Source organism: Puma concolor, chromosome D2 (assembly GCF_028749965.1).
Source record: "Puma concolor isolate L17-30 chromosome D2, mPumCon1.1.hap2, whole genome shotgun sequence".
NCBI lineage: Eukaryota > Metazoa > Chordata > Mammalia > Carnivora > Felidae > Puma > Puma concolor.
The window spans coordinates 54,245,636-54,259,157 of NC_141677.1; the positions used below are offsets into that span (position 1 = coordinate 54,245,636).

Genomic DNA, 13,522 nt, shown 5'->3' on the forward strand with positions numbered 1-13,522 from the left:
ACATGGAGAACATGGTAATTCTTCAGGCACAATAAAATCTGGAAATTAGAAGAGAGCGGTGAACAGCTAGCTCTTTTTGAAGACTGTGGAATGTGGCTGCCCCTCGCGCGCCTTACCCAGCCCTGCAGGGCATTCGGGATGTCTCTCTCTGGCTTTCTTTGAGGCGTCCCCGGATCCGGAGAGACGCCGGCTTAGGACTGCTTGGAGTAGACCACCGTGGGTCCATGGCGGTGATGGTGTGGGGTTCCCTTTCTTCTATAATACATACAACATCCGGCCCCCTTCCCGCCAACCCGCGGGTGGCACTGTAGGGACCGGCACGAACCCTGGGGCATTTGGAGCCCTCGGACGGACCCACACAAAACGGAGAAGCAACCAGGTAGACTGACTGGGGTCGAGCGGGGTGGCCTCCGGAGTGGGAAGGAACGGTGAAATCGGCCCTTGAGACCCGTAGGGCGCCCGGAGATCTCTGCCTCTGGTGGGACTAGGGTGTCTCAGTGAAGCTCTGGGCAGCAGTGACACACACGACCATGTTTTGAAGGGGTCCCGAAGTGGTAGGTCAGAAACAGGGGCGGTGTGGAGATGTCCGGGAATCTCGACCCCGGCTACCCCTTGTAGGTGCTTGCAATGCGAGGCATCTAAGACCCCGGTTTCCCTGGGATTTGAAACAGAGCAAAGGGGATAACCCTTCAACCTTGGAGTGTCGGAAGGGGAAGGGGCACCTGCAACCCCGAGGATGGGGATGCCACAGAGCCCGCGTTAGCGGAGAGCGCGGGGTTCGCCCACCCGCGGGGCTGCGGCGTACAGCCGGGCACTTCTGGCGCGAAATCGCAGGCCCCGCCCGAGGATCGGCGCGGGGCGCGGCCCCCAGCCCAGCCCGAGCGCCGCGGCGGCTGCCACTCCTTACTCCTCGTCCCTGGGTGAGCGTGCCGCTGCCCACCGCCTCCAATCACTACTCTGCTCGGAGGGCTTTAAATATGCATGGACACGTCACGTTGTATGAGTCGGGACCGGTCCGTAGGGAGGGAGCCAATATCTATATAAATGTGGCCAGGGTGGGCCGGGAAGAGAGGGAGGTGGGGCGGGGGTCTACAGCCCCGGTGACCGCAGCCCAAGTTGGCGACACCGGTGAGTTGCTCCTCTCTCGGCTCTCCCTCGCTGCTTCTATCAAAGGAGCGCTGACCCGGGGAGGAGGTGGGAGGTGCCGCGGGTGCCGGGCGCCCCCCGGTCCCCAGGCAGCCGGCACCCCAGCGAGGACCTGGCATTTGGGCCCAGAAGGCGTCGGACTAGAGGAAGGCACGTTCCCTAAGGGCGTGTGGTCACTGCCGCCTTCTACTACCGGTCTGCTTCTGGAGCGAAGTCCCTGTCCGAGGTTTTAAATCTCGGTTTTGGTCCCCAAGCCCCAGGCCCTTTCCGGACCGAACAGGTGAGCACTGCGTGCTACCAGCGCCCCAGCTCTCGCGCCCCCAGTGCTCCGAGCCGCCTGGCCGCCCCCCGCAGGCTCGCCATGTTCCCCTGGGGGCTGAGCTGCCTGTCAGTGCTGGGGGCAGCGGGCACCGCTCTCCTGTGCGCCGGCCTGCTGCTCAGCCTGGCCCAACACCTCTGGACGCTCCGCTGGACGCTGAGCCGGGACCGGGCCTCCGCCCTGCCCCTGCCCAAGGGTTCCATGGGCTGGCCCTTCTTCGGCGAAACGCTGCACTGGTTAGTTCAGGTGAGTGGCTCACACCCCATCGTGCTCTCACCCCGACATGACCCCTTCCACCCTGACTCCCACGGGACCCTCCTCGCTCTCAGTGTGCTCCCAGGGTTCGTAGCCGGTCTCGTCCTATCGCCCAGGGCCCCAGAGAGCATACACAGACCTCGCCTTTGTCCAGCTGCTCCCTCGAAGGGACCGTATGTCACCGGGGTTATCCCCAGCGCTACTTAAACACGACACGACACGACGCCAGGGTGAACAGAGGGGTTCTAAGAAGCATTCGCTCTATACCCTGCAAGCACATAATCAGGAAGCCCGGGCGCTCTCAGCCATGAGCCCTCGGGCTCTCACATCCCCATTCTGAGCCTCAGTCTCTTCCTCGCCCCAACGGGAACAGGAGAATCTACATTTCAATGGGGTAGTCGCGAGGCCCATTTGAGACTCGGTTTTGTAGAGACTCCACGCGCCGGCCTGGAGCAGGGAGTTGTTACCGAGGGGCGGTTGGGAGGCCTGGGCCAGACCCTCAGCCGAGACCCAGCAGCTCCAGCCTCGCTCCGCCTCGCTTGCAGGGCTCTCGCTTCCACAGCTCCCGCCGGGAGCGCTACGGGACAGTGTTCAAGACGCACCTGCTAGGCAGGCCGGTGATCCGCGTGAGCGGCGCCGAGAACGTGCGCACAATCCTGCTGGGCGAGCACCGCCTGGTGCGCAGCCAGTGGCCGCAGAGCGCGCACATCCTACTGGGCTCGCACACTCTGATCGGCTTAGTCGGTGAGCCGCATCGGCAGCGGCGCAAGGTGAGCCAAAACCTGCGATTCCTGGGCACCTATTGTGGGTCAGGCCAGGGCTAGGTTTCAGGGGCACACTTGGAAGCTGGCAGAGCCCCCTGGCTAACCAGTGGTGGCTTTGGTCCAGTCCCTTACCTTTTGCCGCTTTGGGTTATAAGGCTAGGACTGGGACTTAAGGGACATTTCATCTCCAATCTTCTATGTGTGGATGATACCAGAATGGGTGGGGAAAAGGGACCAGAAAGCCCCCCTTGGAGAGGGACCAGGGACGACTTCCCGGAGGGAGTGGCAGCTGGAACCTGGATGGATGGGAGGGACTGTAAACATCAGAGATTTAGAGTCTGGGAATGGCGATAGCAAAAGCCAACACATTTAGGTCTGGGCCGCTTAGAAGAAGAGAAGGGGACCGACATTGGCATTCTGGTGCCTCTGGAATCGCGGAGCAGAGGAAGCCGGACCATGGCCAGTGCTGACCCCGCGGGCTTCCCACAGGTCCTGGCTCGAGCGTTTAGCCGTGCGGCGCTGCAGCGGTTCGTGCCCCGCCTGCAGGGGGTGCTACGGCGCGAGGTGCGCTCCTGGTGCGCGGCCCGCCGGCCGGTTGCTGTCTACCAGGCCTCCAAGGCTCTTACCTTTCGCATGGCTGCGCGCATTTTACTGGGGCTACGGCTGGACGAAGCGCAGTGCGCGGAGCTGGCCCGGACCTTTGAGCAGTTTGTAGAGAACCTCTTCTCGCTGCCCCTGGACGTACCCTTCAGCGGCCTGCGCAAGGTACTGCCGCTCTGGCCTCAAACCTTCCTCGTGGGGCTTCCCAGCGTGGGTGTGTCTTCCAGGCGAAGACCAGTCTCTCTGCGCGCCCCACGCGTCGCCTCTCCGGGGGAACCGAGGCTTCGCCCAGGGTGGGGAGGTGGCATGGTGTGGCGGTGGGCGTCGGGGCTGGCCTGTCCTCACTGGCTGTGCGATCCCAGCCTCTCAGGGCCGTGCCTGCCGGGCCCGCGCGCTCGACCCAGCAGTCGCTGGCTTCCTGACTTTGGGTCTCCGTGGTGGGCACCCAGGCCGTCATCCCAGCACGTCTCCAGAGCGGTGCCCCCTGGCCCGGCCTCCAGCGCCTTTGTGGAAGCCCGGATGGCTGCGGAACCGATGGGAGCACTAGCCCCGCAGACACTCCCCCGGCCTAGCCCGGGTCGGAGAGGTGTGGGTGCCGGCTTCCCGTCCGCGGCCCCGGCCCCACTGATTTCTGGGTCAGAGAACCGCTGCTTCTTCAGACCTCAGAGCTGTGGGCCAGGCCCAGAGAGCAACCAGGAGGGCCGAATTTGCCTTTTCCTTGTCTGTAAGCTGGGGCTTCTCACTGTCCTGATGCCTTGGTTTTTGTTTCCCCGAATAAAAAGAATGGTTATGTATAAAGGGGCATGCTGTAGGCTGATGGCTTTGAATGCTTTTTCTGATTTAATCCTCTCAGGCTGCAAAGTATTATTCTTATTTTACTGGTGAAGAAACTGAAGCTCAGAGGTTAAGTGACTTACCCAAGATCACACAGCCGGCCAGGAGAGGCAGGATTTGAACCCCATCTCCTATGATCTGAAAACCCAAGTGCTCAGATGCTTTTGCTGTGTTGCTCCCTGAACTGTCTACCTCTTGCCTACCTGCTTACAGAGGCTAATGCTTAGACCCACCTCCAGTAGTGTTCTCTAAGCCAGAGCTCTTTTGGATCCATTAAAGTGTGCCTTCCTGTCTACACTGGTGCCCACTGCCCCTGCCTAGTCTAGTGAAGGCAAAGGGCAATGGACTGATTTCACCCCACCAGGGACAGTATGGAATGTGATCACCAAGAGAGAATTATGTGTAGAGATGGTGGATAAATTCCTGAGCATTTATTGAGCTCCTGCTATGTGCCAGGCATGAAGCTAAGCTGAGAAACTTGACACCTGGATCTCAGTGGACCAGAGCAGCCCAAGGAAGAAGATTTGGGGGTTAGGTGTGCAGGCCTGGCCGCCTCAGACTTCCTGTCCCACCTCCCCTCTCTCCTCACATATCAGGGCATCCGGGCACGAGACCAGTTACATCGGTACCTGGAGGAGGCCATCGCAGAGAAGCTTCACGAAGACAAGGCTGCCGAGCTGAGTGACGCCCTCGACATGATTATCCACAGCACTAGGGAGCTGGGCCATGAGCTCTCAGTGCAGGAGCTGAAGGTAGGTGGTGGGAAGGTTTTACTTCTCCCCCTTTTGCATTCCTAGCAGGTCTCCATACACATGCTACATCCTTTCCTCCCGGCCCCTAACAGAGTCCTGTTTGGCTCCACTTTAAGCCCTGGGAACTCCTTAGGGGGAGGGGAAAGGGGAGACATGGGTTCCAGCCATGGCTTAGCCATACCCACCAGCTCTGTGGCCTTGGGCCAGTCACCATCCCTCTCTGTAGGAGTGTGGAAAGGCATGAATTCTCGGCCCTTACTTACAGGTTCTGGCCACAAACAGACCTGCTCACCCACACCCTTCTCTGTCACTCCATGCCTTTGCCTCTGCAGTCCCCAGTCTATGAAACCCCCTCCACTCCTTTTCTCTACAAACCCTAAGGGCTCAGGGTCAAACTCCATATCTTCCTTGAAGCTCCCTCTTCTTCTGGAAATCAACATTCTCCTTCCCTGAGCCACCTTGTCACCTGGCACTGCTAACCTCTTTGGCCACTGCGTGGTCTCTCCAAGTTTAGAGCCCCTCCCCATGTATGCATACAGCACAGGCAATGGAAGTAAGGAGAGAAGCTTTGGAATGGCCCCCAGGACCTGCTGGAGAACACAAAAAGGAGTGGAGAGGTTGGGGAGGCAGAGGAAAGTTAGAAATGGGAACACCTCAACCCTTCCAAAAGCAACTACCAGTCTTTCTGAGTTTAATTTCCCACTCTGCAAGACCCATGCAGGGTAAGGCTCAGCCTTAGTTTCTTCTCTGAGAATGGAGCTAATAATCTGTCTCCTGACTCCTGGGGTTATGAGAGCTGCAAGAATCCAGGGGGTTAGAAGTAAATGAGTCCTGGGAGAGCCCCTGGATAGGAATAGTTCCTAGCTCTGCAAAGGAGTGTTTGACAGGGTGTGACAACACCCTCCAGGTTCTCAGGAAGAAACCCACTGATCAGGAATCTTCAGTTCTGGTCTGGGCATCAGGGGCAGGCCAGGCAGATTAGGCCTGGCCAGGAAGGACACTGGGACTCCCCATGTTGTCCAGGGCGGGCAGTTAGCCTTGGACCAGGTCATTCATACCACAGATATTATGATATATCTATTTGGTGTCAGGCTCTACACTGGGACTGAGGATATAGCGGTGAGCAAAACACAGCCCCTGGCCTTGAGGTGCGGGAAGGGAGGGGTACACATTCATCCCAAGATCAAATAAATAAATGTATAAACACAAACTGTGGGTGCCACTAGGAACGAAGACACCAGGAGCTGGGAGGGCAGAGGGAGGCAGTAAGTGCTGGGGCTTGGAGGATGAAGCCCTCTGTGCTTACTAGTCAGTGCAGACCAAGAAGAGGTTTAATCACTCACTGGACCACTCCACCCAGCTGGAGGAGGAAGCCCTGATGACTCCTTTGCTTGGAGGCTGGCGCCGCTGCTACAGGTGCCTTCCTCTGTCCTCCTCCCATCCCAATTCACTGTCAGGACGCCCAACAGGGATTCAGGCAGCACCACCAGGTGGTTTAGAGCACTGGACTCCTGAGCCCGGCCGCTGGTGCTACCTTGAGCGCCTCTTGGAGCCTCAGTTTCCACTTCTGTAAAACGAGGGCAGTAATTGTGCCTTACAGGGTTGGGATGAGAATCAAAGGAGTAACGCTTAAAGCACTAAGAATAGCACACAGAATAAGTTCCTCGCGTCTCTGGGAGCCCTTCCAAAGTAAGTGGATAGATCCTGGTTTGGGCCGTTGCTATATGTGGCTTTCTCAAGGGGCAGACTTGGGATTCGATCGACTCCGGGCCTGCTTACGGAGCTGCCACTCTGGCTTTTGCTCAACGGTAAATTTGGGCCCTTTGCTCCCCAGCCATAGGGCCCGGAGGCCTTGCGGCCAGGGCCCGCTGCGGGAGACTCAGCGCCGCCCGGGCTGTCTTGCAGGAGACGGCTGTGGAGCTCCTCTTCGCCGCCTTCCTCACCACGGCCAGTGCCAGCACGTCCCTCGTCCTGCTGCTACTGCAGCACCCGGCGGCCGTCGCCAAGATCCGGCAGGAGCTGGCGGCGCAGGGGCTGGGGCGCGCTTGCGGCTGCGCGCCGGGGGCCGCGGGGGGCGGCGCGGGGCCCCGGCCCGACTGCGGCTGCGAGCCTGACCTCAGCCTGGCGGCGCTGGGCCGTCTGCGCTACATCGACTGCGTGGTCAAGGAGGTGCTGCGCCTCCTGCCGCCCGTGTCCGGGGGCTACCGCACTGCGCTGCGCACCTTCGAGCTCGACGTAAGTGCGCGCGCCGCCCCGCACCCCGCCGCCTCCTGCCGCGGGGTCGACCGGGCGGGGTCGACCGGGCGGGGTCGGGGGGATTAGGACCGCGAGGTCACCTCTTCCCGCCCACCCCTCCCCCCCACCCGGGGCCTCCGATTTCCGCCTACGAAGGGCGCCGAGCCCTGTCCGGTTTACCGGGAAGCACGGTTGAGGGGGCGCGAAGCCTGGCGCCTGGTGAGCGGATAAGACCAGGAACCCCGCCTACTTGAGCTTGCAGCGGCGGTGAGGGTCGGTCAACTCAAGCAGAACCGAGTTTTAGAATAAGACATTCTTTTCTCCGCGCAGCACTCCCGTTAGCCAGTGAGTGTGGGTGGGAAACAAGGAGAGCCCCCAACTGTGTCCCGTACCCCACCCTCTGCTGCCTCACAAGCAAGGAACCGGCCATTGTTAGCCAGATCTGGCTTCGTTTGTATTAAGCCCTTGGGCAATTCCCTCTTCGCTCTGGGCCTCAGTTTGCTCTCTGGAAGGAAGTAGTCTTGGTCCCTTCCAGCTCTGACACGTCAGTCAGGTGGTGTCAGGGCTGGGCGGCACAGTGACGGCATCAGAGTGGAGCCCTAAACTTGTGAAACTGAGGATGTTTGCCTGAATGGCTGTCACTGCGGTCCCCCTCGACCCCCAGCTCAGTCGCTGGGCGGCTCCAAGCAGAGATGGGGCACTCCCTTCCCTGACCCTCGCTTTAAACAGCCAAGGAACATCTGTGGCCCATTCCACACCAGGGGTGGAGTGAACCATAGCTACCGGGATTCTGCCCTGGAGGAAATCATCAGGAGAGAAAGGAGGCCAGGGCCTATACTTCATACCAAATGGATGTGAGGAAGATAGAGATCTGTAGTAAGGAATGACACCAAAATGTTTTGGGGGCTGACATTTGAAATGGAACAGCACACCAGCAGAGAGGGGGACCATTCAGACAAAGTTGGGTGGAATCATGAGGTGTTTAGAAGTGTCTTGGATGCTGCATCTTGGAATTCAGACTTTATTCTACAGTCTCTAAGGGAAACAGAGGAAGAGGAGCACAGGTCCACCAGGGGGAGCAGAGGGAGAGCCATTGTCCAGTTTACAGATGGGAAAACTGAGGCCTAGAGAGGAGAGAGAAAGAGAGAGACAATGTTTTTTGGTGATTCCAAGATCTGTCACCTGTTGAGACCCACTGAATAGACATCCTGAAGCTATTCAGGCTAGGGAAGCAGGAGAGTTAGGGGGTTGGAAGACACATCAAAAAGTAGAATAGTTGAAAAAGCTGAAGGTGGATAGAGGAAACATGAAGGCTGCCTTACAACCTTTTAAGGATGCCTGGGTTTGAGTCCCATGTTCGCTTCCTTAAAGTGTGGCTACCAGACCTGAATATGATTGCACAGCAAGTGGAATGGGGGTGGGAGGGTGTTCGGGTAGAGAGTCAGTTTTCAGTTCAATGCAAAGAAGAGCCTTATAATTGAGCAGATCATAGAGGAATGAGGGTCCCTGTCATTTGTGTTGTTCCCGCCCATGCAGAGAGTGGGTGCAGAACTAGAACTTAGGTCTCTTGATCTAATGTCAGAAGAAAAAAGAAAGACAAACAAAACAAAACACTGAAGCATACATAACAACAGATTACATTTACTGACCATCAATATATATGCCAGACTTATTCTATTCTCACAACAACAAAACGGGCATTTTTGTTCCTGTTTTACCAGTTAAGAAACTGAGGCTCAGAGAGATTGAGTATCCATCCTAAGGTCACACAGCTCACCAGAAAAGGAGCTGAAATTGGAACGCAGAGCGTTCTCCTAGCTTCCGGGTTAGATGAACATTCCTGCCGATTTTTGGAAGCCTGTTGTTTGCACCCGGGTGGAGGGTCGGGTCGGGCCTGGGTCCCAGGTGCCTCGTGGTCAGGTGGGTCTCCTCATTCCCCGCAGGGCTACCAGATTCCCAAGGGCTGGAGCGTGATGTATAGCATCCGGGACACGCACGAGACGGCCGCAGTGTACGGCAGTCCGCCTGAGGGCTTCGACCCCGAGCGCTTCGGCGCGGCGGGCGAGGAGTCGCGGGGCGCCTGCGGCCGCTTCCATTACATCCCCTTCGGCGGCGGAGCGCGCAGCTGTCTCGGCCAGGAGCTGGCACAGGCCGTGCTCCAGCTGCTGGCGGTGGAGCTGGTGCGCACGGCGCGCTGGGAACTGGCCACGCCTGCCTTCCCCGCCATGCAGACCGTGCCCATCGTGCACCCGGTGGACGGGCTGCGGCTCTTTTTCCACCCGCTCGCGCCTTCGGCGGCGCGAGATGGGCTACGCCTCTGACCCTCTGCGCTTCGGAACAAGGCTTGGCCAGCGGCAGCGGCGCGCTCTCAGCGCCGCCCATCTGCGGCTTCTTAGGTTTCTTAGTGCCGGGCAGGGCGCTCGCTCACTCGCTCAACAAACGGTCACCGAATGCAGCTCTGTGCCAGACTTTGAGGGCGGAGGAGCGCGAGCCCCCGCCACTGCGCCCACGGAGCCCGGGAGAAGCGCCCAGGCCGGTGGGAAGGTGCTTCCTGGGCTCTGAGCCCTGAGGAAGGAAAGGTCCTGAGCCCAGCCTCTTAAACCTTTACTAGGTTTGCTAACAGGGATGGAGGGAACAGATCTTCACTAGGAGCTGCGGGTCCTCGCCTCCCTGTGCCAAGCCCAGGAGGTTGCATGGATCTTGGGGCCGCGGGGACGATTGTCAGGGGAGGGTTGGACCGTGCCAGAGACCCAGCGAACGCAGCTGGGACCTGCAACCCTTGGGAGGAAGCGCATCTCCGGTCTGGCTTTGGGCTACAGTTAAGACATACCGAGAAGGCGCCCAACGGAAGGCCCTCAGGGAGCGGGCCTCGGCTTGGGGCCCCGCGGCCACTCTGCTGGTCTCAGTCTCAGCAGAAACATGACTGTGGGCTCTCCCAGGGCTCTGAACAGCTCAATATCATTGGATTCTGCTGGTGACTTCTTAAAAGAAAAATTCCTACTTCGAGAACGTGTTTAATCTTTCCACATATACAAGGGAGAACAGGCACATGGAGATGTCTCTAAGGCTGGATTATTTTCATGGGAGGTTGAGACATAATCAGAGAGGTTTGGGATATTTCTAGCGATAACAGAAAGGCCAAGAAGAAAGTTTCCCGGCAGCAGTTGAGCGAGGAGGCTAAGGCTTAGCTGGGCAGCTGCTTCCTGGTGGGAAGGTGATGGAGGTTACCCAGGAAAGACCCACCCCAGAGTATGCCCAGAGCTGTCCTCCTGAGCACATCCCAAGAGCTGGGCTGAGAATTCTCTCTGTAATAGCTGGCTGCAGGGACCTACCAGTTTACTACCTCAACCCCCTCCATGGCATAGGAGAAACAGAAGACTTCCCTGAGGAACTAGCAATGTGCTCCCGGGCTATTTGGCCAGTGGACTGGCCACCCCATCTGGACTCCTCTACCCCATCACTTACTCCTTGCTCGGGCCTCTGGGCCTGTGGCTACCATGTAGGGCTCAGCCCTTTGTCCTTTCATAGTGATCCCTATGGCTTAAGGACTCTGACACAGAGGTTTCCACTGGTGTTTAAATCAAAGCCAAGAGCCTCCAGTGGCACCATTCCCAACAGCCCACTGCAACCTGCCACCCATCTTCAGACAGGCCAGGGCAGCTGGACATGATGGGTGAGCCAGGGAAGTTGCCACCGAGGCCCCAAGCTGACCCCTTAGTGAACCAGAAGGAAGCTAGTGCCCTCCTGACCTTATGCTTAAGGTGGATCCCCGGGCCAGAAGGAAAGGGGGAAGCAGCAGGCGCAGGCAGGGTCAGTAGCTCAAGAGCTCAGCGGGCCCTTCCGAGAGAGCTCGGCTGACACTGCCATAACCCCCATGCAGGGCAATTCATCACCCACTGCTGATCACAGGCCCGGCGCCAGGCCATGGGCTCTGGGAGGCAGTGGAGCCAGCAAAAGTGGCAGAACCGGGGCCTGTCCTCAGGGTGCTCCCTGAGGCTGCAGACAACATCCGGGCTGAGAAGCTCCACCAGGGGGAGGGGGCAGGAGGATCGAGGCTTGGGGTGGATTCTGACTGGGGGGAAGAGAGGAGAAACATAGGAAGGAGGTTCTCCAAAGCCTCCATGGTGTATGTGGTAAGAGACCTGGTTTACCTGCTCTGGGATCTGTACTAACTATAAGCTCCAGTAGGGGCAGCTTCAATTTCCCAGCGATACATCATTTTCAGTAATTTCAGGGAATATCTGAGCTCCTGTTTCAGTAGTTCCAGATTCTCTGAGGAAGGAGCATACTGGTTCTTGCCCTCATGGGCTGCATATGCTTACTAACGAAGGAGGTAGATAATAAATAAACTAGCAAGCGAAAGAGCAAGAGTATGTCAGACGGTGGTAAGTGCTGTCAAGAAAATAAAAGCTGGCTGTAATACCTGGTACCTGGGGGCTAGACTCTGCAGGGTGGGAAGGTGGAAGACTTCCGTGAGGAGGTGACATGTGACTTCGGAAGGAACCAGCCAGCGGTGATCTGGGAAAGGTGCTCCCCAAGCAGAGGAAACAGCGAGTGTAACACCCTGAGACAGGAATGGGTGCCCAAGAAGTAGAAAAGGATTGGAGGGTAAAAGGTGAGGAAGGGTGCTGGGAACTGACCTGACTCGCGTCTCACTCTGGGTCCTCACTCCCCTCCTCCAGCAAAAACAAAAACAAAACAAAACAAAACAAAAAAAAAAAAACAAAAACAAAAACAACACACTCTCCACCCCCAACCCTTAGCAACCGGGAGGCTATTTTGTAAACATCTTGGAAATATTTTGTTTTCCCGGAACCAATCCTCATCCCGCCCACCACCACTGAAGAAAGCTTGGCAAGTTTTCTAATCAAAGTTCTTATCGGGTTGATAATTTATTGACCTCTTCCCCCATTCAAGATGTTCTTTAATGATCTTCACTTTCACATTTAATCCTTTCCTGCCTGACAACCCCGCTGGACGCCCCCGCGTGTCTCGACGGGCAGATTTATTAGAACTCTCCCCCTCCCCCGGCAATTTCCAGCACGCAGGCCCCACTCATCTTGTGACCCGGCGCGCGCTGAACTTGGCGAGGTGGCCCTGCAGAGTTCACTCGGATGTCACGGTCCGGGCTGCAGGGGTCACAGGCAGGTCAGGCCAGAGGATTGGGAATGGGCCCCAGGTCACGCCCCCGCTCGCCAGTTTTGCTCACCGGCCCGAGCGCTGTCTAGAAAGGGGCGGGCCCAGGATTTCTGCGAATCACTTCTGGTGCGTCTCGCGCGGTTCGTGCCGGTGCCCAGAAGTTGGCTGGCACCGTTTGCAGTCGCCAAACGGTTAGATGAAATGACGGTGGGAAAGACCCTTCTCTAGAGCCTCTGAAACACCGAGTAGGGTTATGCGGGAAACGCAGACTGCCAAGCAAGCTCTGTGGCGACTCCGGCTTGGAGCGTTGCGGGACCGTGCAGTCCCTAGGACTCCACATTTTCCAATCCCGCCAGCTTTGGGGGCCACCGCGGGAGGGTCACGTATTTAACAGCTCTTACGATCAAAGAGTTTTCCATTTACAAAGGACGCCTTCCGAGGCGTGCGGCGTGCTCCTGCAAAAGCCGGCGTTTAGTTTTAAACAAACGTATTCTGTTTCGTTTTCCGCGCGGCTGGTGAGTCCGGCGCTCAAACTGAGGATGCGTGTGGCCCCGCCAGGTGAGAAGTGGGGAGCGCACGTGCACTCCGCAGTGTCCGAGCTCCGGGCATCAGGCATCGGCTGCAGGAGCGGCTGATTGCAGCTGGGCAAGGGCCAGACCTGCTTCCGAGGATGGATTCTCTCAACACTCCCATTAGCGGCCGGCAGAGGCCTGGGTTCAGGGCCAAGCACCCCTCTCACCCGGGTGGCTTCGGTGGGTGGGGGCCGTGAGAGCGGAGGAAGGCTCCAGGTCATCCTGGTGACGTAATCTAGTGCGTGGAACTGGGGAAAGTATTTGCAACCAGAAGCCCATCTTGAAAACACAACTATCCCGGGGTGTTGTGTAGACGGATTGGGAATTACCGCCTTCATATTAAGGAGAAGGAGACAGGAGCAAGGATTTGTGGTGACTCACTCCAGGTCGTGCAAGTAGAGATGGAGCCGAGCCCCGGAGCACAGACTCCTGGGCTTTCCTTTCTCTAATCTCTGTCACCTCATCTTCCCAGGCCTAAGGATCCCCTTCCTCTCCGCCTAGCTGGGGCGATGAGTCCCAGGGCCCTCGGAATCCGGCCGGCTGCTGCCGGTTCTCAGAGCGCTGAGCCCTGGATGAATTGCCCCTGTGGCCTCCCGCTGGGGCGTCAGAGTTGGGGCTCTGACTTGTGCAAGGTTACACCTGGAGTCCTGAGGGATCTGGAGGCTCTCTTGTACCCTTAAGTTGGACCTTTCAAGACTTCATGAGTGCTGACCTCCTTGAGGGGTTTGGGGAGCTGGGATCTATGATCCTCCGATCATATCTGACCCCCGCCCTGCACGCACACACCACCCCGGCTCTCGCTTAGGTTCTGGCCCTGGGCTCTTCTGCGGGATCTTCGGGAGATTCGGGAAGTCTGCGTTTTGCTCTGCGTTCTGGAACTCAGTTTCCCCAGCGTGGGACGTGGCA

The 13,522-nt window shown here is 58.1% G+C and overlaps 1 protein-coding gene and 1 long non-coding RNA gene across 2 annotated transcripts; one reads left to right on the forward strand and one right to left on the reverse strand.

Annotated features, from left to right (window-relative positions):
• Positions 1-1,505: 1,505 nt before the first annotated feature.
• On the forward strand, positions 1,506-9,914 carry CYP26C1 (cytochrome P450 family 26 subfamily C member 1). Its single transcript, XM_025918404.2, has 6 exons — positions 1,506-1,711; positions 2,266-2,490; positions 2,974-3,249; positions 4,515-4,670; positions 6,576-6,905; positions 8,849-9,914. Exons 1-6 carry the CDS (start codon positions 1,508-1,510, stop codon positions 9,224-9,226), a joined length of 1,569 nt encoding a protein of 522 aa, XP_025774189.1. The 5' UTR covers positions 1,506-1,507; the 3' UTR covers positions 9,227-9,914.
• LOC147576082 (uncharacterized) lies at positions 7,783-9,061 on the reverse strand. Its single transcript, XR_015241739.1, has 2 exons — positions 8,624-9,061; positions 7,783-8,029 (listed from the first exon to the last, which is right to left on the reverse strand). It is a non-coding gene; the product is annotated as an uncharacterized LOC147576082 (long non-coding RNA).
• Positions 9,915-13,522: the final 3,608 nt, after the last annotated feature.

Coding starts and splice junctions, on each gene's coding strand:
- CYP26C1 (XM_025918404.2), top strand. CDS start 1,508: ATGTTCCCCTGGGGGCTGAGCTGCCTGTCAGTGCTGGGGGCAGCGGGC. Junction 2,491..2,973: donor CGCATCGGCAGCGGCGCAAG/GTGAGCCAAAAC, acceptor GGCTTCCCACAG/GTCCTGGCTCGAGCGTTTAG. Junction 3,250..4,514: donor CCTTCAGCGGCCTGCGCAAG/GTACTGCCGCTC, acceptor CTCACATATCAG/GGCATCCGGGCACGAGACCA.